The 24,152-nt window shown below is 36.3% G+C and overlaps 1 protein-coding gene across 2 annotated transcripts in view; it reads left to right on the top strand.

The window, feature by feature from the left end:
- The window catches only part of THADA (THADA armadillo repeat containing), a 167,090-nt gene that overhangs the window by 15,154 nt on the left and 127,784 nt on the right, over nt 1–24,152 (top strand). For both annotated transcript variants that reach the window (XM_061991338.1, XM_061991337.1), the window contains 9 exons: nt 887–1,035; nt 1,924–2,134; nt 3,556–3,691; nt 4,035–4,171; nt 4,590–4,748; nt 5,926–6,083; nt 11,447–11,556; nt 20,536–20,668; nt 23,474–23,587. In XM_061991338.1, the coding sequence (XP_061847322.1) occupies nt 887–1,035; nt 1,924–2,134; nt 3,556–3,691; nt 4,035–4,171; nt 4,590–4,748; nt 5,926–6,083; nt 11,447–11,556; nt 20,536–20,668; nt 23,474–23,587 (1,307 nt within the window). The remainder of the gene's footprint in view (nt 1–886; nt 1,036–1,923; nt 2,135–3,555; nt 3,692–4,034; nt 4,172–4,589; nt 4,749–5,925; nt 6,084–11,446; nt 11,557–20,535; nt 20,669–23,473; nt 23,588–24,152) is intronic.

Below are 24,152 nucleotides of genomic sequence, written 5' to 3' on the forward strand. Positions count from 1 at the left end.
AAACCTGTCTGGATGGGTTCCTGTGTGACCTGATCTAGCTGGACCTACTTTGACAGGAGGGGTTGGACTAGGTGATCTCTAAAGGCCCCTTCCAACCCCTACCATTCTGTGATTCTATGATCCCCCATGGAGGTATTACACTAATCAAAGGAAAGTTTAATTGGACAGTTTATAATGTGCTGCTGTTACTTTACATTTTCTTTACAGTGTTATGACAACCTCAGATCAAGATATGTTATGTAGCACCTTGGTGTATTGACGATCTTGCTAAGTTTTGTCTCTGGATTGTATGGCCAACACAAAAGTGCTTTTTGAGTCTTAAATTGCAACCATATTTTAGTTTTAAAGAAATGAGACACACAAGTTAAAAGCTGCTTTTTAAAAGGAAGAAAAAATGCCTTCTTGGTGGATCTTTTTTTTCCAAACCCCTGATAAATCATGAATGACTTCCATTTTAGGGGATTCTTTGTGTGACAAAAAGAATCTCAAAAACAAAACTGCCAAATACGCTGAAGTTTTAAGCCTTTTTTGAGAGGAGTTATGTTCTAATATTGCATACTTCCAAGAAAATAATTTTTAAGAAAAAGTAAAATAAAGATTATGCTCGTCTGAATTTCAAGTGAATAAATGGGGTTCTGGTTTTCATGATAAGTTACTTTCTGTATTACTAAGCAATAGCTTTTGGATATGCCAACTTTATTTTTTCAACTGTAAACATGGCATTTTATGACCTATTAAGAAAAATACGTAATGCTAAAATAATGATGATTTAGCAAAAATTTTATGTTAGTGCTTCTTTTAGTACAACTAAGCAAACTATGAGTATACTGCATATTCTGGAAAGAATTACAGCAAAACTATGTAAGGTGTTGATTCCTTTGAACAGGCCAGATACAGGTATTTCAGTTGGATCAGGAGATTGATTCTACTCGTGTCCAAACGTTGATCCAGTGTTTTACCAGTACTTTTGAGGAAGTCAAAGTCCTGGCATTTGTGCTTTTGATGAAGTTACGTGATGTTGCATTTAATTTACAGGTATGTAGTTACAAAATTAGTCCTTTTAAACTCTTTTTGAAGGATGAATGTTCAGTATTATATGAGATACATGGCTTTAGGTACAAAGCATAGTTCTTGAAAATTAGAAATCTCTCCAAGTTGCCTCCAGGTAGCGTTCATTGCTAGCATCTTCTATGTATTTTTACACAGCTTCTACCCTTTCCTTAGGAGGCTTGTTGCATTAATGGATGAGAGAGTTAAGGAAGTTTGTTGGATGTGACTGTGAACTATCAGAGAAATAGTTAATATGTGTTCCTTGCTTAGCTGTGACTTCCTTTTATAAATGTTTGAGGCATTTTGACTTGGTTACTCTTGCAGTTTAAGAAATCCAGCCCGGTGTTTCTTTTCCTTTCTGATTGATCTCAGATTTCATTGTCTGATTGTCTTTTTTAATTTCTCCCAAATTTTGCCCTTTGGCTTAAACAGAAAAATCAGTATCACTTCATAAAAAGATACCTTTAAAATTGTAAGTATTTGTCAACAAATACTGCTTCCTGATAAACTAAATTCTCTGTGATGTCTGCTAGCAGATGAAACACAATATTTTGAAAAAAACCCCAACAAAACCCAACCCACCAAAAACCTATCTTCCTATGAAGTGCAGTGTGTTTGGATACTGCTTTATAAATTACTGTCCCCATCTCCTATGTGTATGCAACCGTGTCTTTGTTAAATAAATACACTTGCATGTTCTAAGTGTAAGATGATCAATGTACAAAATAAGTGTTTCTTAAATAATATATACCACCAAACTTATTGAAAAGCAGATTCTTGGATTGTAGGACACCAAGTAGTTTAATAAAATCAATATGGAAGCTCAATAAAATAAGCAATAGTGTGTTTGTGTTTTGTTTTTTTTTTTTCTAGGCTTCTGAAAATCTAGATCTCCTGTTCCAAGCAGCAATGGATCTTAGCACAAGTACCAAGCCATACGATTGTGTCACTGCTTCATATTTATTGAACTTTTTAGTACATCATAAAGGACTACAGTGTATTTGTTTAGGAAAATGGATTGAGTATAATCCCCAGATGGATGAAAACACATCACTGAGTACAGTGGAGAAGAACACTTTAGCAGGTAAGCTTTTGGGGAAATCAACCCCTATGGTTTTTATTTTTTTTTGAAACCTTACTGCTTTTCCTTAAAGCTTTTGGTAGGGGTATAACGATTAAGAGATGCCTATTTCTAAGAGAATTTTACTTTGTTTTGCTGTTAAGAAGCCAGATGCCTTAGTAAGGTCTTAATCTAGTCCTGTTCATGTTGAGCGTATTGAATGTTCTTAGAGGATGGCTTTTGCTACTGTTTCAGAGAAGAAGTGATATTGGAGCCCTGGTAGCCAACCTGATGAAGCTGTGCACGATCTCTAAAAGGCCCTTCCAACCCCTACCATTCTATAATAATGTGTGGGAAAGGAAGCTTCCTCTAAGAGCCTGCTCACACAGAGTGAAGGCAGCCATAGTTTATCTGTATTGTCGTGTTCCAGTACTTGGTATTTGCAGCACTGTCCTTCAATCTCTGTTCACTTGGAACCGGTTTACTGAGTGGTTTGCAGTCCTGTGCACCTGTTTCTGCAGTAATTAAACTTTGTTCATGTGTAGAATATTTTTGTTTGGTTTAATGCCTCAGGATGAAAATTCAAGACTCTGGTAGACTTGGCAAATTCATTAACAGACTTTTTCCACCTTTTGTAATTTTGCAATGGATCTGAAATATTTAAATTCATTATTTGTAATGAAGCATTAGATGTAATTTGTAGTAAATTCACTGTTGTCAACTTTTTGGTGCTGTTATTGGCTTCTCTATAGATGCCTATTAATACCATCTTCATATGCAGTGAAATCATGATTTTTGAGACATGGTTGTGGTTGCCTTAAATAAAACAGGTGTGCATGAGTAACCTCATATCTGATTGTTCTAGAGTATCTCACGTTGTTAGTTATCCTTAGTTCTTAATTTGAGTCTGTAATTCATTCTGATCCTGACATTGAGATGGTTAAGAGTATAAATAGAAACAAAACAGGCACTTGTATACTTGAAAATCAGGCAGGTTCTTTAGTGACTAAGATAGGATTTAAATATTTAACCGTAAACTTCTAATTGTCAATATTCTGCTAAACTGCTTGTTGTATTAACCTGGCTCTAAGGGTGAAGTCTGACTGTCTGTATGTGGTAGGTAACTTCTTTCGACTTGATGAAGTGTGGGATTGTCCCCAAGTGTACAATCTGAGCTGTGCTTTTCACAGCTGCTATTTGATTTGGATAGACAGATTAAGTTGATTGAAAGAAATATTGCTGAAGTTTAGGTAACTGAAAATCAAAAATAACTTCCGTTTAACTGACAAAACAGTGAAAAGTGTAAACAAGGAAATTGCTGTACATCTTCAATTGAATTGTTGTGTAAACAGACTTTATTCCTAGTTGTTTAAAGCAGATTTTTTTCTTAGAAAATACAATATGTAGGTATGTATACTGCAAATCTGTTCTTTTAAAATTTTTAGTTATCAAGCTTTTGTTGATGAATGTTGAAGAAGAAATATTTCAAGCTAAGAAGTCTCTGCTTCAAGCAGCAGCATCATTCCCAATGTATGGGAGAGTGCATTGTATAACTGGGGCTTTGCAGCAATTACCTTTGAAGTAAGTAAAACATACTGCTAAATAGTAAATTGTAATTCTGTATTTAATCACAGTGGAAGAGCTGCTCAGGTGAACCTGGAAGCATACAGTGTTGTTAGGAAATCCAGTACTTGTGGCTTTTAGAAATCTTACTAGCTGCAGCACTGTTTAGCGAGCTGTTGGGTACTTCCTTTGCCTGTATTAAACTCAGTCTTGGGAATTTTCAAACGGTACTCCATTTATACTTTTTATAAATACTCATGTGGAAGTATTTGTAAATTCAGTTCTTTCTTTTAAAAATAAAATTGTTTTTAAACCGTATTGTGCAGTTCTTGTTTGTGATTTTTATTTTTGTTTTTTTAAGTAACTTGACATTGGTAGCTGAGTGGAAGGAAATGGTTGCCAGGCTCATTCTGATGTCATATAAACTCTCTGCTGTAGTGTCACCTGTAGTACAGAGCTCGTCACCAGAAGGTCTGATTCCAATGGACAGTGATTCAGGTAAACAAAGAAAGACAACACTAAAACAATTTTAGTGGAATCTGAAGCATTTGAAGCTCTGTTTGTTTCACAGGGATTCAGAGCTAAAACTAGAATCCCTTCCTTTCAACTTCTCATTTTGTGTCATAAGCTTAAGCCAATCTTTTAACTTCTGATAGAGGTTGTCGTTACTTCTGCACTAAAATACCCCAATGTGTTGTTGCATCTGTTTTAGAACAGATGAATTTAAAGTCCAGTGTTCTTCCTTAATCCTTGTAATCACTATAGTTTTTTTGTTGTTTGTTTGTTTGTTTTTTTTGGTTTTTCTTTTGTTAGTGGTAATAACTTTCCTTTTTCTAACATACCCAAAATAAATTACATTTCTATAAAAACTGAAAGTAAGAAACTGAAAGTGTCTTATTCCTTGTTTTATGTGTAGAAAGTGCAGATCGTCTACAGATGATTCTGCATGAGATTCAACCACAGGACACGAATGATTATTTTGTGCAAGCAAAAACTTTGGAAGAACACTGCAAAGTAGAGACTGAAAAGCTGGCTGAGCACAGGCCAATGGAAAATATTTGCACAGAAATGAGAGGTAAATCCAATAGTGATTAAATCAAGATATCCTTTATACGTGAGTGATCAAAATTGGAAGGTATTTACTCCGCATAATGTTTCAGTTCTTACATAAATCTGTTAGAAGCTAGTTATTCATGGACATGGTTTTAAAGACTAATTCACTTTTTTTTTTTTCTGGAGTATTGTGTCTAATCTCAATAGAGCACGAGTGAAAAGGAATTGTTTTGATATTGGCCTAGGTTCTCTTGCCATAACTGTGCTGGCCAGGTAATCTTTAAAAACTTTTCTGTCAAGCAACGCTTTTGAAGCGTTTCTTGCTTAATGGTGTTAGTGTGATTTCCCTCTCACAAGGCTAGTGGGGAATATGTTCACACAGTAAAACTTGCTGCATAAAATTCCATAAGCAGAAGCTTCTATTGGGAACATTGCAGTGGGAAAATGTTAGATTGCATTTGTTTGCTTTAATGAATAACAGCTATGAAATTGAGTTTTACAGTGATGAAGAAATTGTGAACTTTGGTGTATGTAGTGTGTGCCAGAATGCCTTTTTATGGAATACCTGTACATTTTTAAATTTAATAGTTTGTGCAGGCATTTTAAGTCTTAAATATTCGAAATTTATTTCCTCGCATGTTTTTTTTTCCAGTGTTTAGAAGTTGTACCATATGTTTTGTTTCATGGTCTGTAAACACGGTCAAGTGGCACAGTGGCCACCAGATGGGGATGTTGCGTTAGGAATGTGGTGCCTTTGCCAGGCCTCTTCTTTGGGGGCGACTGGGCTAAAAACCAGGTAACATGCAGCGAACGGTGAAATGACGATATGAAGTGACAACTGACGTGGAGCTTGGTGGAGCTTGGCTCCAAAGTTGGAAGTGTTTGTGTAGTGTGGTGTGCAGGTGAATACCATTTGTGACCAAAGGACTAGGCTCTCTAGAATAGCAGTTTCTTGATAAAATGTGCAGCTGCACAGCTGCATGTACAGCTGCATCTTCCAAGCAAAATAAAGTTCAATGAGTGTTCAGGAGTTGAATCAATGTCAGCAAAACAGAATTATCTTTTGGGTTAACAAGTTTAGAATTTGTTTTTCATAGTTAGTTGTTTTTTTTAAGATCAGGCTAAATTAAGTTTAAATTACAAAACTGTCTGAGAACCTTGAGTTTCCACTGTTTAATTTATTTGCTTTTATTTTTAAGGTAAAGAAAGGCAAACATGCGATGTCACAGCTCAAATGGTGCTTGTATGTTGCTGGAGAAGCATGAAGGAAGTATCTCTGCTTTTAGGGACACTGTGTAAACTTTTGCCTTTACAGGCTACATCTGAAACTTCAGCTGGGTTGATTACTGTAGAACAGGTAGGGAAGTATTATTTTTACAAAACCTTTACTTTCTTTTGGAGTAGTGGTGGTGGAAGGCAACTTTCAGAAAAGTGTTTTTTTAAAATTCTGCATTCTGTATGGGAAAAATATGGCAATAAAAAAAACAACAAAAGATTTTTCATGTTTTCTTGTACTTGGTTAACAGTCTACATTTTTATGAAGTGGTATTCAGAAGACATAACTATAGTAGTAACAGATAAGTGAAAAAATTATTGTATAAAGCTAACAAACTCCAGGAATATTTATTCTAATTGTATTGAGTTATTTATAAGATATATGCTATGTTTAGGCATACCAATGCCTATCTGCCTGCTTCTGTCCCTCTCTCTGGATATATTGGACATTAGTAGAGTTGCTGAAAATCTTCCAAACTGACTTCATATTTAAAATGTCTTTTGTTTCATTTTGAATTCTAGATGTTGAGATTTTACTTAAAGCTCTTCATTAATTGAACTTAATAATCAATAATTCTGCAAGTCGAATTTGCTGACTTAGTTATATTCTTGTCCTCCATAGGAAAGGGAATTATGAATAATTTGTATGTTGTGTGACTCTTTCCTCCATTTATTTTATTTTTTTTCCTTAAAAGATCAGAAACATTAATATACCATCTGGATCTTTTGTAGCGTGTTGAGTGCAGTGTTTACAAGAAATTAGATTACCACAGGCATTTATTTGGGAAATATTTTGTGTTTATTAAATTTCTGGTTTTAAGTGATGACCTTTTCATTTCCATATGATTTCAAGAAAACTAGTCTGTACATGGAAGACTGAAATATGCAAGACATACCACTTTTTAACTTCATTTTGCTTCTTACAGAAAATACTTATTCAGTTTTTCCTTAGGTATTAGAACTTTCTATTTTAAGTAATTGTGTAATGTACTACAGATTTTATTTCTTAACCTTACCTAATGTTGTGGTGCCACAGAGATAATTTTAGTATCTTTATTCTTGCATTGTTTATACGCTCATATTTCCATCTGGTTAACAGCTATGCTTGTATTGTTGCAGTGGTCTGGAGGGTAGATGGGAGTACAGATACGCTTTTCCACCATTACATTCCTTAATCTGCTCCAAGTCAAAAAGGAATCAGTATACTAGAATGAGTTAACTCTGTAGAACCTCTGTCTTTCTTTAGAATGCAAACATTAGTAACTGTCCTTTCAGAAATGCTATGTTATTAAGCCACATCTCTTTTTTTCCAATAGATTCCTCATAAGATTCTTTATGCTTCTGATGTCTTCCTGTAAAACAGCATATCTACATTCTTATTTGAAAACTGTTCACTGATGAGAAATCAGTTGAAATCCTGATTTTCCTCAGGCTTGCAAGGAAATACATTTTGACTGAATGTATAACAAATATTATAGGAGAAAGTGTGGGCATTTTCTCTGTACTGTTTGTAACTGGCATTACACTATCGAACAAGAAAAAAAAAGGGAGATACCATCATAAATTACTAGAAAAGTCAATACCAGAACCACTATGACTTTAGACTTCTATTAAATGTTTTCCTGTGTTGAAAAATAAGAGCATTAGATTTTGGTATCTTATGCATGTGGAGCTTTCTCTTAAAATTGCTATTATTTTTTTTGTTTATTTTGTAAGTGTTAAAAGAGATGTAAGAGTACAGAGGAGAAAAACTTGAGAGAAACCTTGATCTTATTGCCTGCACTCATGGCTAAATAATTATTGAGAAAAGTCTAGTACTTGGCCATTCTGTGGCATCCTGTTGCAAAGCCTTCCTTGGCTTCTACCTTGCATCATGTCTAGGACGGTAACTGTGTTAAATTGTACCTTATGGGATCAGTGTTAATGTCACAATTTATTCAGACAAAATATCATAGTGAGTGTTGAGTTTTCTCATAGTCCTTTAATTACTTTTACCCCTTTTTAAATTGAGCAAATGACAAGACAGTGTCTTTTGATGCTTTTCCACATTAAGAAGGGCACAACAGAACTATGCTTCTTGGTAGGCAGTGGTGTTAGCTGGCCACTCATGGCACTAATTGATTCCTCCATGTAGCTGTCTGTTGCAGTATGTATCTATATAGGAAATGTTGTCAGAGAGGCAGCTTGTTTTATACTGATTTTTGGGTTTTTTTGTTGCTAGGAAGTTGGGATGATACCAAATTTGCAGTTAAGATACTGGGTTTGCATGGCATTTGAGCACATTGACCGTAACATCTTCAGCTCCTTGATGTGGAGATGACTGTAAAGAGGAGTCTCAGAATACTATATTTGAATTGGCAGTCATGGAAAAGTTCTGCTTGAACAAATGTTGTACTGTGAGGGTGACAGAGCCCTGGCACAGGCTGCCCAGGAAAACCCCCCTGGATGTGTTCCTGTGTGACCTGATCTAGGTGAACCTGCTTTAGTAGGGGGACTGGACTTAATGGTCTTTAAAGGTTGTTTCCAACCCTACCATTCAGTGATTCTGCGAAGGCCTAAGCCATTTTGTGATGGCTACTTTGCCTTTAAAAACAGACATTGGAAGTGCCCAGTTTCTCTGAAGGACTCTGTTCAAGTATATATTTACCTTGCACTCAACCATTTAACTGTTGATGTCCAGAGATGGCAGACTCAAAGCTTTGCCTTTTAAGTCAGTTGATACAAAAAGTATCATTTGGTAGTAACCACCAGGTAATTAGCAATATGATACCTAATAAAGACTGTGTGTTGATTTTGTCATATGACTTGCAAATCATGAGACAGTGCTCCAAGCCTGGAGGAACTTGTAGCTCTTCCTCAAACTCGCATTTATCTTACTTGTGAAGTTTTAAGATGATTTTGAGAGATAGGCTTGCCAGAGCCATGTAATGAAGTGAAAAAGGACAGGCAAGCAAAAGTAAAGACTTAGTACTGTCCCCATGCTGGGAGTTCTGCTTGTGTTAACCCAGCTGAGAGAGATGATCCCAGCCCTTGTGGTGGAATGTGCAAATACACGGAAGACTTGTGAAATGCCGACAACCCTCAGTATTTGTTACTTGTATGTGCCACTGGTGCAAAAGTGTAGCTCACATTGCTGCTTTGGACTTTGTGTTCTATTCAAGGAAGAATTTAAAGCAATCTAACAAATAACCCCCCCAAAATAAAAACCAGTCTCTCCTTCATTCTTAATGTAATCAGTCTTTCTCCTCAGGACTTAGGTATGGTTGGCAATAGTTCACTAGCTACTAGTTGTTTCTAACTGTGAGGTGCTTTTTCATTCTTTTTTGGGATTTAAAGCCCTCCTCTCCTAACAGTTTGGAAGAAAACACCCTCTAGAATGTAGGATCTTACATTAGTGGCATCTTACTGCCAGGAAAAGAAGATACAGAGGCACAAATGTGTCAACTACTTCTTAGAGGACTTTCAGAACCTTATACAGAATTTGTGTCTTGAATACTGAGATTATTTGTCTCGGCAGCAGGCATGGTCCTGTAAATTGTTGACTGTTAAATTAATAAGACTAATCTGTTGTACTCTAGGTCTTTGATCAAGATAGTCAAATGTATTTAAGATATTTGCTCCCTGCTCCATATTCAAATGTTTTGACTTGAACTGCAGTATTATTTCTTGTGTAAGCGAAGCTGGTAGAATCACCTTTCGTAGTTACTGTGGATCTTTGTGATGTGGGAAATGTGAATTCTTTGACTTGTTCTCCATTCCGACTTATGAAGTACTGGTTTTGTGACACTGATAAGGTGTGTGCTTATGGATGGCATGATGCTTTTGGGTAAGCATACTTATGCACTCGTCTCTGGACTAGTCCTATGTCATTTGCAAGAACTGAGTTATGGCAGTGCTTTTGCTTCAAACACTGTCCTATGAGTGGAAATGAACGTATAAGAGAGCGATTTGAAGTAAGCTTTCTAGTCAATGGGGCTATTGCAGAAAACTTAGAAATATAAATAGTAAAGTTCAAAGTTAGGTGACCTGGGGAAAAAAATAATCTTTATGAATTATTCTAACAATATAAGAGTGGTGATGATGGAACGGGACTAATTTGATTTGCATGTGTATGATTGTCTTGGTTTGGTTTTGTTTGTACACCTGGAGAGTTGGTTTATCTGTAGACTAGCGCATTCTGAAAGAAGAGCACTTAGTTCTGCTTTTGGGTTAGAAAATTGAAACCCTCTCCGTACATAAACTACCATAAAATCTACTTAAAAATAACTGGTTTAAGTCAACTATCTCCAGGTATTGTTTGTTTCAAATTAGGTCGGTTTTAGGTGCGGGAAATAATAGCAGACTTTTTCTCCAATTCTTTTTAAAAAATTATTGCTTTCTCATTGCTTGGGTAATATGAATTTCTTAATAGTAGAATGGAAAACCATGTAGCTATATATAACATTAACTTTTCTGATTTCTTTATTACTTGTCAGACTGTTGCAACATGTTCTTTATAAAATTTTGCTTATTCTGTTATTTAAAAGGAAACTTGATATAATTTTATACTTAGTTTCACATAAAAGCTTTGAAGAACCTTTTGCTTAGGAAAGATTGCTGAGGAAAATTTGGCATAATAGAATTAAATATTTGCTATGTATCTGAAGCAAATGATATTGTTTGATTTAGACCTTGAAAGTTAATAAGAATTCTAGAAAAAGAAATTGAAAAAAAGTAGAGTGAGATTGTGTGAAATTGTAAGCTTCCAAACAAGTTTAAAAACTTGGTTTCCTAATACAGCTCTAGAAAGTAACTATCAGTGAAACCTCAGCTATAGGATTTAGCTTTTTGAGGCTGGTATTTCTGTTTACTACACACATACAACATTTCCTTTAATTTTAAAATTGTTTCTAGTAGTCCAAGGCAATTATGCAGAATATTAGAACTTGAAAAATAGCTAAAGTAGATTTGTTTCCCTTATGCACAATTTCTGAAGTTTAAATTTCTTGTCTTTCTCAGATTTTTCTTTTTTAGCTATTTATTTTTGCTGTTATTATTTAGTAGTTACCTTCCTTGGGATTTTAGGTAAGAGTGAAGGCAAATAAATATTCTAAGTTTGTTTCTTCTGAAAATTAGAGTTGTCCCTTTCTTTTCTTAAAATCTGAGTTTTTTCCTTTTGGACAAATAACTAGTTTAATGGTTGTTTGGTTTTTTTTTTCTCCTTTTTTTGAAGAACATAGCAGCATCCCTTTAACCTGAAAAAGTTAATGCAATATTTGTTATCCTTCAAGTAAATGGTGGTTTGGGCTTATTTTTTTATGATAAGACTTCTAATGGCTTTTGGCTTTAGACAGTGGCCTTTACAGGCAAGGGAAGAATTGCAGCTTTTAATTGCAGAAATATCTTCCATATAAAAATGAATTATCTCTATATAGTAAATTCGTGTTTTTTCTCTTTTTTTTTCAGGTTAAAAATATTGGAGATTACTTCAAACACCATCTACTGCAATCAAGGCACAGGGGTGCATTTGAATTGGCATATGCTGGCTTTGTGCAACTTACAGAAATGCTTTCCAGGTAGAACATGGGCAATTTACTATGTTTTTAATATAATGGATTTACCTAACTGTGGTATCGATACTGAAACTAGCTGTGCAAGCAGATCCTTGATTTCAGTGGATTTTATTCAGATTTGGTGTAGGCATGATTATGACGTTAGTTATATGACATCTGTGACTTGGACTGTGATACTTATGGTTAGAGTTGGTGCTTAGACATTGAAAGATGATACAGATATTTAATGCCTGTTGCATTTTTCTTTATTTCTGCCACGTTAGTTTACTGAGCAGCTTTCAAAACCTCTTGGGAAAACTAGGAGTATAGAATTCTTCCCATTCCTCTCACCTCTGTTTCCTGGCCCTTTGTGAAAATGAATGCCAGACTTTGTTTCAGCCAGAATGTTTTCCTGGGAACTTTGAACACTGTCACTGGGTTGTGTATTCTGACATTTGGAAGACCATTTGGTAGTGCATCCCAAGATGTGCTACGCAGTCTTCTTAAATTTCTTTTCTTTCCCCGTGTAGCTTTATACTTTCTTAGAAGAACTTGGTAAACAGAATTGTCCTGAGCTCTGGGCAAGAGCATTGGAATTTCCATTACATGCTTAGTTGCCTAGGTCAAGTATTGTTAATGTTTCTTTGTGATATATAGTGATTATATCAGATTCATTTTTTAATGATACAAATCAAAATCTCTGCTGACTTTGTGGGTTTTGGTGGTTGTTTTTTTTAATATAATTTTTTGAAAGACTAGTCAAATTTCCATTGGAAGTACTTTTAACTATTTTCACAGCGATGCCAGATTAAGTAACAGATGTTTCCCTTTTGCTCTAGGTTGGCCAGTTTGAAGCACTGATCTGCTTCTTGGGGTTTTTTTGGGATGCAGAGAAAGAAAGAGAGATTTAGTTTTGTGGTGGTGGTGTTTTTTTAAAAGTAAAAATAATCTGGTGATGTGAACAGTTTTGGTGGTTTTAGTACTGACCAACTGCCTGACCAGCTTCACTGTGTGTCCTCTCAGGCAGTTTTCCCAACAGAACTGAGGGATTCGTCTCCTTTTATGTGCTAGCAATCTGAAGCATTTTAGATTGCCTCAAGTAGTTTTTTGAAAGCTCACACAACCTTACTCTACATGTGATTATTTACTTAAAAGGAGGAGAAACCCCCCACAACTGATGTGTGATACAGTTCTTGCTTATCCTTTTCTTTGTCTGTATAGATTATATAGGTTTGTGTAAATGTTGTGTTCTTGTTCTGTACTATGAAAACTTGTTCAGGAAGTTTTAAGATGATTGTTTGGTGGCATTCTTTGTTCTGGCTTCTCATTAACTTCTCTGCTGGGGTGGAACTTTCTCATTTTCCGTGCTGTGAGTCTTTATAGAGCAGCTTCTACAGTAAGCGAGAAAAGGCTTGCCAAGATGAGTGACTGGGAACATATTATCATGGACAACACTGAGGTGATCCTGCTTATCCGGGCAACTTCCTAGAGAGGTGGTTATAGTGTCACATCAATTAGTGAATCTAGTTTGAATGAGCTACAGAGCAGGTACTTCTGACTTTTCCAAGTCAAATACAAAACCTTGTTCCACTGTCTGCTGCATACTTCTGGCTGCTGTTTATAGATACTGTAGCACACTAGGCACTAGTTCATTTAGTCTTCTAAATTGGATGCTGCTCTTGCAATAGTGCTTTTTTAATTAAAAAAACCCCAAACACCAAAACCTCCACTCCCAACAGCCAAGTCTTTCATTTTTTCAGTGCTTCTGTTGCAGAACTCTGACATCATAAGACTTTCTGTATCATTATCTAAATTTAAGTTTTGTATGTGAAACTTACTTTTGCCAAAAGGAGAAATAAGTTCAGATAACAAAATGTGAACCAGTTAAGGCATTGGTCTTCTTTTGACACAGATGGTGACAAATTCAAATGTACCAGTAGCTGGTATTTTTGTCAGACAGTATTTCATTGAATGTTGATTAAATCATTAGAGTATTCCATATAAAGTAAGCTGTTAACAATATGGAATGCATAGAAATGATCCCTGGATATTGAAGGGCATTATCCTAGTTATGTTGGATGTGAATTCCCAAGCAACCACCCCAGCCAGCATTCCCATTACTTACTTACTGAACATGACTTCATATGGGATGGAATATCCCTTTGTCTGCTTTCATAGAATCATAGAATGGTAGGGACCCTTTAGAGATCACCTAGTCCAACCCTCCTGCAGAAGCAGGTCCACCTAGATCAGGTCACATAGGAACAATGTCCAGGCGGGTCTTGAAGACCCCCAAGGAAGGAGACTCCACACCATCCCCGGGCAGCCTGTGCCAGGGCTCCCTCACCCTCACAGTAAAATAGGTTTTCCTTATATTTAAATGGATCTTTTTGTGTTCCAGCATCATCCCATTAACCCTTGTCCTGTCACTAGATACAACAGGACAGCTGTGAGTCAGGTCGCCTGGCTTATTGTGCCTCCCCCAGCCTCCTCGCTGGTGGGGTGGTGTAAGAAGCTGAAAAATCTTTGACTTAGTATAAACATGGCTTAGCAACAACCAAAACATTATTCTCATCCTAAATCCAAAATACAACACTGTACCAGCTAGTAGGAAGAAAAGTAACTGTATTCCAGCCAAAACCAGGAAATGAATATAAATGTGTGTTGATGTTAAAAAAAAATAATAAATTCCATGGTTGTTTGATCTACTTTAGTTTCACAGGATTTATTCCTCCCATCAGATTGAAGAGAGTCTGTCCATCAGAGGAATAATGTTTTTTTAAAAAAAGACCTTTTACTACCACCAGTTTTTTGAGGGGAGAAGAGGTGATCCAGACAGGTACAGCCTAAGTAGTTTGATCTCAGTCAATATGTAGGACTATGTAGAACAAAATTTGTAGGAAAGACAAACTAAAAGGCAGGAAATACTGGAAAATGTATAAAATGTTCTGTCAGTTTATAGTAGATTCTCTACATGGCAGACTAACTGTTTTTCTTTGATTTTCATTTTAAAAATGTCTTTAAAAAGCTAAGACAAGGGTAGACCAAATCTACCCAGTCTTCAGAAAAATTCCTGTTATATTTTTTTTCCTCTCCCTTTTTTCTGCCATTGTATTTAATGCAGCACAATCCTCTTAAAAACAGCTTTATGTTATGTTGTAAAATGAAGAGCCAAGCTTAAGGGAATCTCTTCTCTGAAAGTTATTAAACATTAAGTGGTATGTATATATCATCATCCAAAAAAAAGTGCTTAGATTTAAAGTAATTTTTCTTTCTTGAATTAACAGTTCTCCAAACCAGTTTTTTCATCATGCATACTGCTTAGTTCAAGTACAGCATGTATTCCTTTGGGGAGAGCCAGTTTACAAGAACCAGAGGGCAACTCTGTGGAAATGTATTTGTTTCAGTAAAATATGGTATTTGCCAGGAAATATGGGTCTCAGGGCTAATATTTGTATTTAAGACGATGGAGAAAGGAGACTGCTAACAGAATATCAAGTGACTCTTTGGTTTAGTACTCCTGGGATATGAGGAGTGTCTTGAGGCTCTTCTCCAAAATGGTTAAGTCTCTCAGCAAACGCGGTTGCCCTGCAAGTCTGAATGTCCTAGAGTCCATCCACTTATCCTATGTCAGCTGAGAGGCTTCACTCTGCAAGTAAATCCAAACTGGTCTACCTCTTTCTGTATCTGCCAGGCTCTCAGATGATCTTGAAGTTATGTACAAGAATCTATATGAATTTACTGAATCCCAGAGGAGAAAGCCCTTGTTTGGGGCAGCTAATGGTAATGTATAGCTTAAACATGATACTTGGTTGAACAGAATTGAATACAAGACCTGCAGAATCATCCTTGACACTTTTAGTTCATTCTTTCTTTAAGACTCAGTGAAAAGTCTGTCACTACAGCTGTGCCAAATCCGTTTCCGATGCTTTTATGAATTACTCGAGTTGAACGTGGTCCTTCACTTCTCTAGCCAAACATTTTCTTAAAACTATGGGCTGGAGTATTTACCATCTGAGCTTTCTTTTAGCTATACAACCCTGAAATACCAATCTTTGTAAGAACCAAGAGTAGATTCTTTCTAGACTGAGCAATAGTATTCAGACCTGTCTGAGTTAGTGGTGAAAGAAAAATCTTTCCTCCACAGAGATTTCTTATGAACCTCATGAAATTGGATCTCGGTCTTGACATTTGGATGTAAATTGCTGAGTCGGCTCTAAGTATGTGAGTTACTGTTCTTCCTTTTCCCTTCTGGCACTGTAATGCTCCTTTGTGCCTGCTTAATATTATCTGTGGCTGAAAACCATAGAGTTAGGAAAAAAGCAATGTGCACATCAATGAAATAAGCAATGCTTTAAAAAAAACCCCAACTTTCCTGCCATAGGACCTGAGAAATCACAGATACTCATTTGGTCCGAAAACATATTGGTTCGGGAAAGTACCTGGAAGCCTCTGGACGTCTATTTTAAACTTACATCTCCTGTAGTCCTAATAAATACCCAGACAATTTCTGTGTTTCAAATGGTATTTTCCCTGTTTTGCTTTTATTTACTGAAGCTCTTCTGAGAGATGAAGTAGAACATAAGGATTTCTAGAAATCTCAAAATCATGGTGTTGCACAGCTGTGGCTGTAGGACTTTGCTTCACTGAAGTTACAGAATGCAAGGGGAAGGTTTGGTAAGAGTGATGTCGTACAGCACAATGTATTTATTTAGGAATAATATACTTTGAACATTTTAAAATGTTCAAATTGGAGCTTAAATTGCACTGTGTGAATACAATTTTATTTATCTTCAATGTCAGGACAATATTGTATAATTTTCTGCAAAACTATAGTGATAAAGAAAAACAATTGCTTTGATTTTACAAATGTTTAATCTAGTATCAGGGGAAATTATTCATCTGTACATAGTCTTGGTCTCATCTTCTGTAATATTTCTCCTGGGGAACTGGGAGCAGTCCCTCCTAATCCTTTGCAGTAAACTTTTAAGACTCGCTTTGTTGCTCTGAAGTGACTATGACTTTGCCTTCCCAGGCCTCTACAGTTTGCTAGGAAGACTTATTGGCAAATTAAAAAATCATTGATGGACTTTCTAGTGAAATGTACTAGAATTGTTACGAACTTTTCAGCAAAAGTGTTATCAGAGATGTGAAGGATACAGTCTTAAAATGGTGAGAAATCAGCTGGGGGGAAAAAACCTTATGTATTCTAATGTATTGTGATGCTTTGTAGGGTTGGGAAGTAGGCCATATAATGAAGTACAAGGTACAACATTAAGGCACTGCTCAGCTAAAGTTCTGTTACTTTTTGACACTGTTCATATTTTCCTCCCATTTCTTTTCCTGTTTAGTGACAGATAATGTTATTATCTCTCTGAAGTTTTAGGCCACCCAAAGGTCTCTAAGCTCTTCTGCAGTGCTAGAGAAACCTCAAAATGGCACCTTTCTCAATGTGTCTATGTACTTTGGAAAATGTTGCCTCATGAGGAGATGCCATTGTGGTGGTTTGACTCTGGCTGGATGCCCGGTTCCCACCACACTGCTCTATCACCCCCTCCTCGGCAAGCCAGGGAGGGGAGAAAATAAGCCTCATGGGTTGAGATAAAGCAGTTTAATAGAGAAACAGCAAAGCCACGTGCGTGAGAAGTGAAGCAAAACAAATAAAGCTGTTACTCTCTGCTTCCTATCAGCAGCAATGTCTGGCCACTTCCTGAGAAGCAGGGCTGCGGTATGTGTAACGGTTGCTTTGGAAGGCAAAAGTGAATCACAAATGCTTCCCCTTTCTGCTCCTCTCCCTGAGTTTACACTGCTGAGTTGTTGTCATATGGTATGGAATATCTCCTTGGTCAGCCTGGGTCAGCTCTCCTGGCCGTGGCCTCTCCCAGGATCCTGCCTACCCACAGCCTACTGGTGAAGGTAGGGGAAGAAATCATGGAGGGACAGCCATGATGCTATGAAAGCAGTAGCCAAAACGTTGATGTGCTGTCAGTACACATTTTTAGCTACCAGCAGAAGGCACAAAACTACGACTGCTGTAGAAGATCACCAGCACCTCAGAACCAATACAGCTATGAAAAGGAGAAAGCAAGTGAAAGGACATCGTAGTTTCAGAGAAGTTCTTAAAAGTAGACATTTTCTAGGGTGACTTGTACCTCAAATAGTAATGTGTTTCTGAGGCTAGATTCTTGTCTCCTTATTTGTCTAGGTGTTGGGGGCAGTATGGAGACTGTAAAGAATATAGGAACCACATTACTTATGTGAAGAAGGATAATACTACAAGTCTATTGAGTGAGGAAAAGTGATGGAAGAAGTCTTTTTTTCTATTGTAAGTCCCTATCTGGGGATACACAGAATTCCGGATAAACCTCCATAGAAAATGCGTGTGGTTGTGTGCAGTTTAGGCCACAAACCAAGGACATCCAGGGAGGCCAAATCCGAGATCGACCCTTTGCTCTTAACACACCATTAATCTTGGATAGGAGAAAGTACAGCCATATGAGTTAGGGAGAAAGATTTAGCTTTAACTTTGGATAGCCAGCCTTTTTGTACTCATTGATACTGACCACAGAAAAGGTTTTGGATATGTATGAAATTGTTATAACCAGCAGACGGTCAGGCAGAAATTTGTGGAAAAACACTACTGCATTTTAATTGGTTGGTATATCAAGTTGCTGTGTTATATTTTAATTATCAACACTATTTGTTTGATCTGATAAAAATAATGACTATTTCATTCTAGAAAATGACATTTGAGCTTGAGACCACCATTTTTATAATGCAAAGCTTAGTTATTCTTAAAATTTAGGACCACCTGCTTCTTAAGACAATATTCATCTTGCCAGACCATAAGGAGAGAGAGCTGCCAAGTTTAAGGGAGTAGTCATCTCCATTGCAAAGTCAATAGTCTCTAATGTTTCTAATTTTAAAGCGGTAACTCTTTCACCTTTCTCCTCTTTTTTTTTTTTTTAGTGGGTGACTTAGCAAGGTAGAATTACTTGTGGCAAGATCAAAGCTATAGAGTTTTAAGGGAGTCTGAAGTTTATTGGATTTCAATGTATTTCTCCTCTTTCTATTACTACTGAAAGGGGAAAAAGCTGTGAGTTTACTTAGGAACAGAATATTCAATATGCTACATAACAACCTTTAAATATTTTCTTAATGCTTTGCTTTGTGTTCCTCTGCACCACTGCAGATGTGAGTATATCTTGTGGGGTGTTTGATTTAATACTAAGGTAACATAACAAAGAGATACGAGCACTGTTCATTCCATGGCTAAACTTAAGGCATTTAAATTCTGCTTAACTAAGGAGGTAAGACCAGGCACAGATATGATCAGAAGTAGCAGCTTTTGCAGTATGTGGTTATGTGGATGAAAAGAGCTGTGAAGTAGAGTCTAGCTGCAGAGACTCACAGAGCAGATCCATGAGAAGTTTTGCATGGTCTTAACCCTAGAATTATATCCTCTTATAGTGTACCTGAAAGCAAGCAAAGGAACATGTTCTGAAAGTAAGCAAGGGAAGCTAATAATCAGTAACAGAAAGAGGAAAAGCAGAGAAAAGGGAACTCACCGTTGGTTTCCAGATTATGCTTGCTTTTATGTATGGTATGAGTTGACATTGCCTTTGTGAAGGCCATGTTTCTCTTGTGTTCTGGACTGATGGTTCACAATGCTGCCTGTTGTTTTGAAGAGATGCTGCTCTTCAAAAATGGAGGGAAGACCTGGCAGCAGTATAAGAAAGCTGTAGTGGAAATTACTGAAGTGTAGGAAGTTTGCTGTGTTTTCTGCTGACCTGTGTGACACTCCTGTGACCTTCGTTTTCTGCATTACTGATTCTTCTGTTTATTTTGTAAAAGAAGAAAAGGAGGATTTCACTGCAGAGTAAAACCTAATTCAGTTTTTAGTATCCGGTTTTTAGCGTACTTAGATTCTTGCCTTAATAAGAGGATGGTAAAGGAGAGAGTAGATGTAGACCTTCCATTAGATTTTTGATTTTCACTTCAGTACCTGCTGCCTTTTAGCTTTTCTTTCAAATTCTTTGTTTCAGTTACCTAGACAGAGAGCTTGATTTTAGTCTTACTGTAAGATCTCACTACTTAATCGTGGATTTAATTATAATTTATGTTTTTAGGTAAGGCAAGTCCTGCATGATTGAGATAATTGCAGTTATATTACATACAGTGATCAGTTATTTCTTCTTCTCTGAATCATGTGTTAAACCAGTATGACATTTTGCTAACAATGCCCCATTAACAGAAATTTTCTTAACAATGAATGATCCTTTTGGAACATTGACATAAGATTAATGAGCTGGTCTTGCGTACTGTATATGGTACATATCATTGAATTGATCAGAACCATCAAATGTTGGTAGATTTGAGGCCTCCTTATCCTTTGAAGTCCTTTGCTCTCAGGCAATACTGAGTTTTATAACTGCAGAGAAATATTTGATGATAGAAGAGCAGTTTAAGTACTTTGCCAAAAGTTTGACAGACATAGTACTTTAAAAAGAGCAGTATGTCCTGTTTTTCGTTTCTGCTCTGAGGTTTACTGGGATATTTACATAATAGGGACTTACTCTGAGGGACTTCAATTTTGTTTTGTATGGTTATAAACATAATTGTGTATGTTAGTTAATGTAAGGGTCAGGCATCAGCTCCTGTCTGACCACAAAGATGGGAATTTGTGAAGTGTCACTTCCTACACAGTGGCTGATGCACATATGTCTTTGTTTTCTTCTCCAGAGCAGAATAGTAGTTCTTGGCACAACAGTTGAGAGTGCTGAAACATACAATCCTGAGTTCTGTTCAGTGAAATATTTCTTTCTAGTGGCACTTAATAAGTAAGGTTAATATCATTTGTGTGGTTCCTTTTTCAATTTCTGTCTTCTTAAAAAATCTGCACATATGCATGGTGATGCTCACATGGAGTAAGAAATATTTATTAAGGTCACTAAATGTTTTCTTTGACTCTGTCCTAGTTTCTTATATATTTGTTTCATGTAGATGTAACAGTGAGAGTCTGCGCAAGATGCCAGAGCAGTGGTTAAGCTGTGTATTAGAGGAAATCAAGTCTTGTGATCCTTCTTCTACACTCTGTGCAACCAGACGTAGCGCGGGGATCCCATTCTACATACAGGTACTGACTAATGTTGTTGTCTCTCCCTTAACTTTTTGTTTTAATCTCCTTTTTGAGATCTGTATTTATTTTTATTGCTTCAACCTGTTTTAGTCAAACAGTTACTTTTGTTTGCCTTTGTGCAACCAAGAAACCAAAGTAATTAAACCATGTTTGGTGCTGTTTAGCACTGCAGTTCTATGGACTGTTGGGGTTTTTGGCTTGAGCTAGATTGGAATAACTTTCCAAAAGACTGAGCATAGGCTGTGTGTGGCCACTGTAATAAACCTAGCAAATTCATAAATTAATGCACAGATTACATAAGACTCTGTTAACTATATAACACCATGCTTCTTCCATGAGAAGTGGGTGGTAATAATATGAACAGACCATCACAGAATTTTAAAACAGTGGCCTAGTCCTCTCAACGGTAATAAAGCAAGATCAAGTAATAGTCACACTAACTTGTCTTGAATGAGAGTCTCCAGTGCAATGAAGTCTTGCATCCCTCACTGTGGGGCCATGCTCCTGCTCCCCATGTTACTGTCAGTTCCACACATCCCAGTCTCTGGCTGCTGCCAAGTTCAGAACTGATGGCTAATCGGCTGGCTAGCAGTGTTTTGTCTCTGCTCAAAGTACCTCCTCCTACTGAGTGCCTCACAGTGGTGTGCAGCAACCCATCTGCATCCTTGTAGAGTCAGTCTCTACAGTGTTGGCCCCACAGATGACACTTCATCTGTTTATATGCCTTTACTCTTTAAAGCAGCCATAGTTACTTTCCCCTAAGGTAACCTTCATCGTTTTAATTTTTCAACCAGTATTCTAAGACAGGAGTCCAAGATTAACTAGACAATTTGTAACTTTCTCCACTCGCTGAAGTATAGTTTCAAGCACGTTCCAAGAATCAGAGGGACTGCTGGGAGCAAGCTTTCTTTGCCAGAATAATTCATCTTGCTTGTTTTCCACACAGAGTTTGCCCTGAGAAAGTTGAGGCAGCCTGCTTCTGTCTGACCTCTCTTATGTCAGTCACAGCCTGCTCCTGGCTTTGCTAGATGTGTGTGTGCTAGGCAACGGAGATCAGATGTAGGGCATTGCTTTTAGAGATCTTTAACTGCTGAAATTGAAAAAGAAAAATATATTTGCCTTTTATATAATTTAAGTTGCCTGCAAAACGAATTTAGTGATTTCATGTCTTCTGGTTTCCCCATTCACACCACAGAGTTTTAGGCGTTAGCTAGTGTTAATCCTGAGAATGTGTTTAATCAATTTTTCATCTAAAAATTAGACTGTTCAGTGTAAGGACTAGGTAGACCCAAGAGCATCCCTTTGTAGAAAACATGTTTGTAGCTTGCAGTTGGCTTACATTACTGAGTCCATATGGCAAAGCTTGCACTGTGCCATAGATGTTCGGATAAACAGGTCAGATGCTTCTATTTTGACATCTCTGGAAGAGCATGAAGTTAGCCTAGTCAATTAATGTGGGGGGTTGAAATAAACTTTGGAGTTAGTCTGAAATAATCTATTTTATTGTAATTTTATTGTAAAGAGAGGCGATAATGTTCTTTGGCAGTAGTTCTGAATGTGCCTGTAGCACTCAGTAAAATAGATTAAGCCTTAAAGAGACTGTTGCCTTTAGATAATAAAAATACAAGCTGTAATGCATATCCTAACAATACTATAATATGGTTATTTTATTAATGCATAAAATTGAGACTCGATGTGGTCTCTTTGCCATCTGCTTCCTGTGACATTTCTTCTTGTTTTAATAAAACATATGTGTTTTGATGATAATATGTAATTTTGAGTGATCTATTTAAAACAGAAATATTATTACCTAATAGTACAAAGGTGCAGCTCCACTTAGTGGGTGAGAAGATGGTGGGAAAGTACTAGTTACAGCCTTAACGTTTTTAGGGTATGAAATTACAGTTTTCGTTCTCCTCTATTTTTATACTTCATGAATACCCTTTTTTCCCTCCCATTCCCTCTTTCCCATCATTAAAGGTGGGGCTGGAAATGACAGTGACTGCTTCAGGGTTTTAGCTTAACCTCTATACTTCATTTAACTTGCAGTGTGTCCATTTGGTTGTTATTCTGTGATGTAAAGTACTATTAAATATCTTGTTTGAACTGATGTTGAACAGATTCTGGGCCCCCAAACCCAAATGGTTAATACTTTTTTTTTAAGAAATAAGTGATTTATGATTATCCATTTGTACTAAGTTGGACAAATTCAAAAAGAGATACTAGACAGTGAAAGACTGTTTTAACTCTAGAACTGAATTTTAGAGGACTAAATTAGAGTATTATCATCTCAGCTGGATGTCTTACCCATTGAAGTACTACTAGGAGATGGATGCATCTCTTCTGTCCTTTTAAAAATGTGCTGTTTTTTTTATCCTATTTTACAAACTGGGATTTATTCTTTGGCCAGCCCATGCCATCTTTAATATGTATGTTATTAAACTAAAAAACATGTTCATACTAGGAAATGTATGTATAAAATTACTTTCACTGCAATAAATACTAGGATGTTTTGGTGTGTGATAAGTCGTTATCTGTTATATACAAGCACATTTTTTTAGGCAGATGAGTAGTATGTGAGGAAAGTTTTCTTACTGAAACATTGGACAAAGCTTTGAACAAAGCTAAGAGTAAAAACTGAAACTTAGTTTTTGCAATTTTTTCTTTAGTCCTTGTTTATGGTCAGAAGCTAAGCTCTAATATGGTAAATATAGGAATGTGGAACAGAACTGGTAATAAATCAAAATAACTAGTAATACTTGTGATGTTTGTTTATTTATTTATTTATTAAACTTTCTCTAGGCTTTGTTAGCTTCAGAACCAAAGAAAAGCAAAAGAGATTTGCTGAAAATGACAATGAAAGAATTGATATCTTTGGCTGCACCTTTGAATAAATCATCAAGTGTAATTCCACAGGTAAAACACAGCCTCTCATCAGAAGGCAAATGTCAAAAAAGTGTTTGTGTTACTTCAAACAGTTAAGGAAGCTTGTGTATGTTTTTAATAAGGATATTTTGGTTTTATTATCTACAGTTAGATCTTAAAACATGTTTGCATGTTCAAAGGTTGTGAAGTCAGTGGAATTCTCAAGTGCATAAGATACTAAGAAATGGATTGGTCATAATTTCATGGGTTTTTTTTTCTAGTGCAGCAAATATAGTCATAGTAATTTTGAATTTATATGTTTACTGCCTGTAGTATATTTCTAAACAAACAGATGAGTAATTTCCTGTTTACAAGTAAATTAACAAGCAAGCATTTGTTTACATTTAGAGTAAATAAATGAGTTCCATAAATCATATTGGATGCAGTAGAATACTACATGAAAAATTAGGCATAGTTAGTAACTCCTAAAATATATAAACATTTGGAATGCATTCAAATTTCTATTTTAAAGTCAAGATCTTCAAAATGTTATTATCAAATACTTAATCTTTGTAAGTGCAAGCCGTAATTTGTTGACAATACATAGAAGTATTTT

The sequence above is a fragment of the Colius striatus genome, chromosome 2 (genome assembly GCF_028858725.1).
Source record: "Colius striatus isolate bColStr4 chromosome 2, bColStr4.1.hap1, whole genome shotgun sequence".
Taxonomy (NCBI): domain Eukaryota; kingdom Metazoa; phylum Chordata; class Aves; order Coliiformes; family Coliidae; genus Colius; species Colius striatus.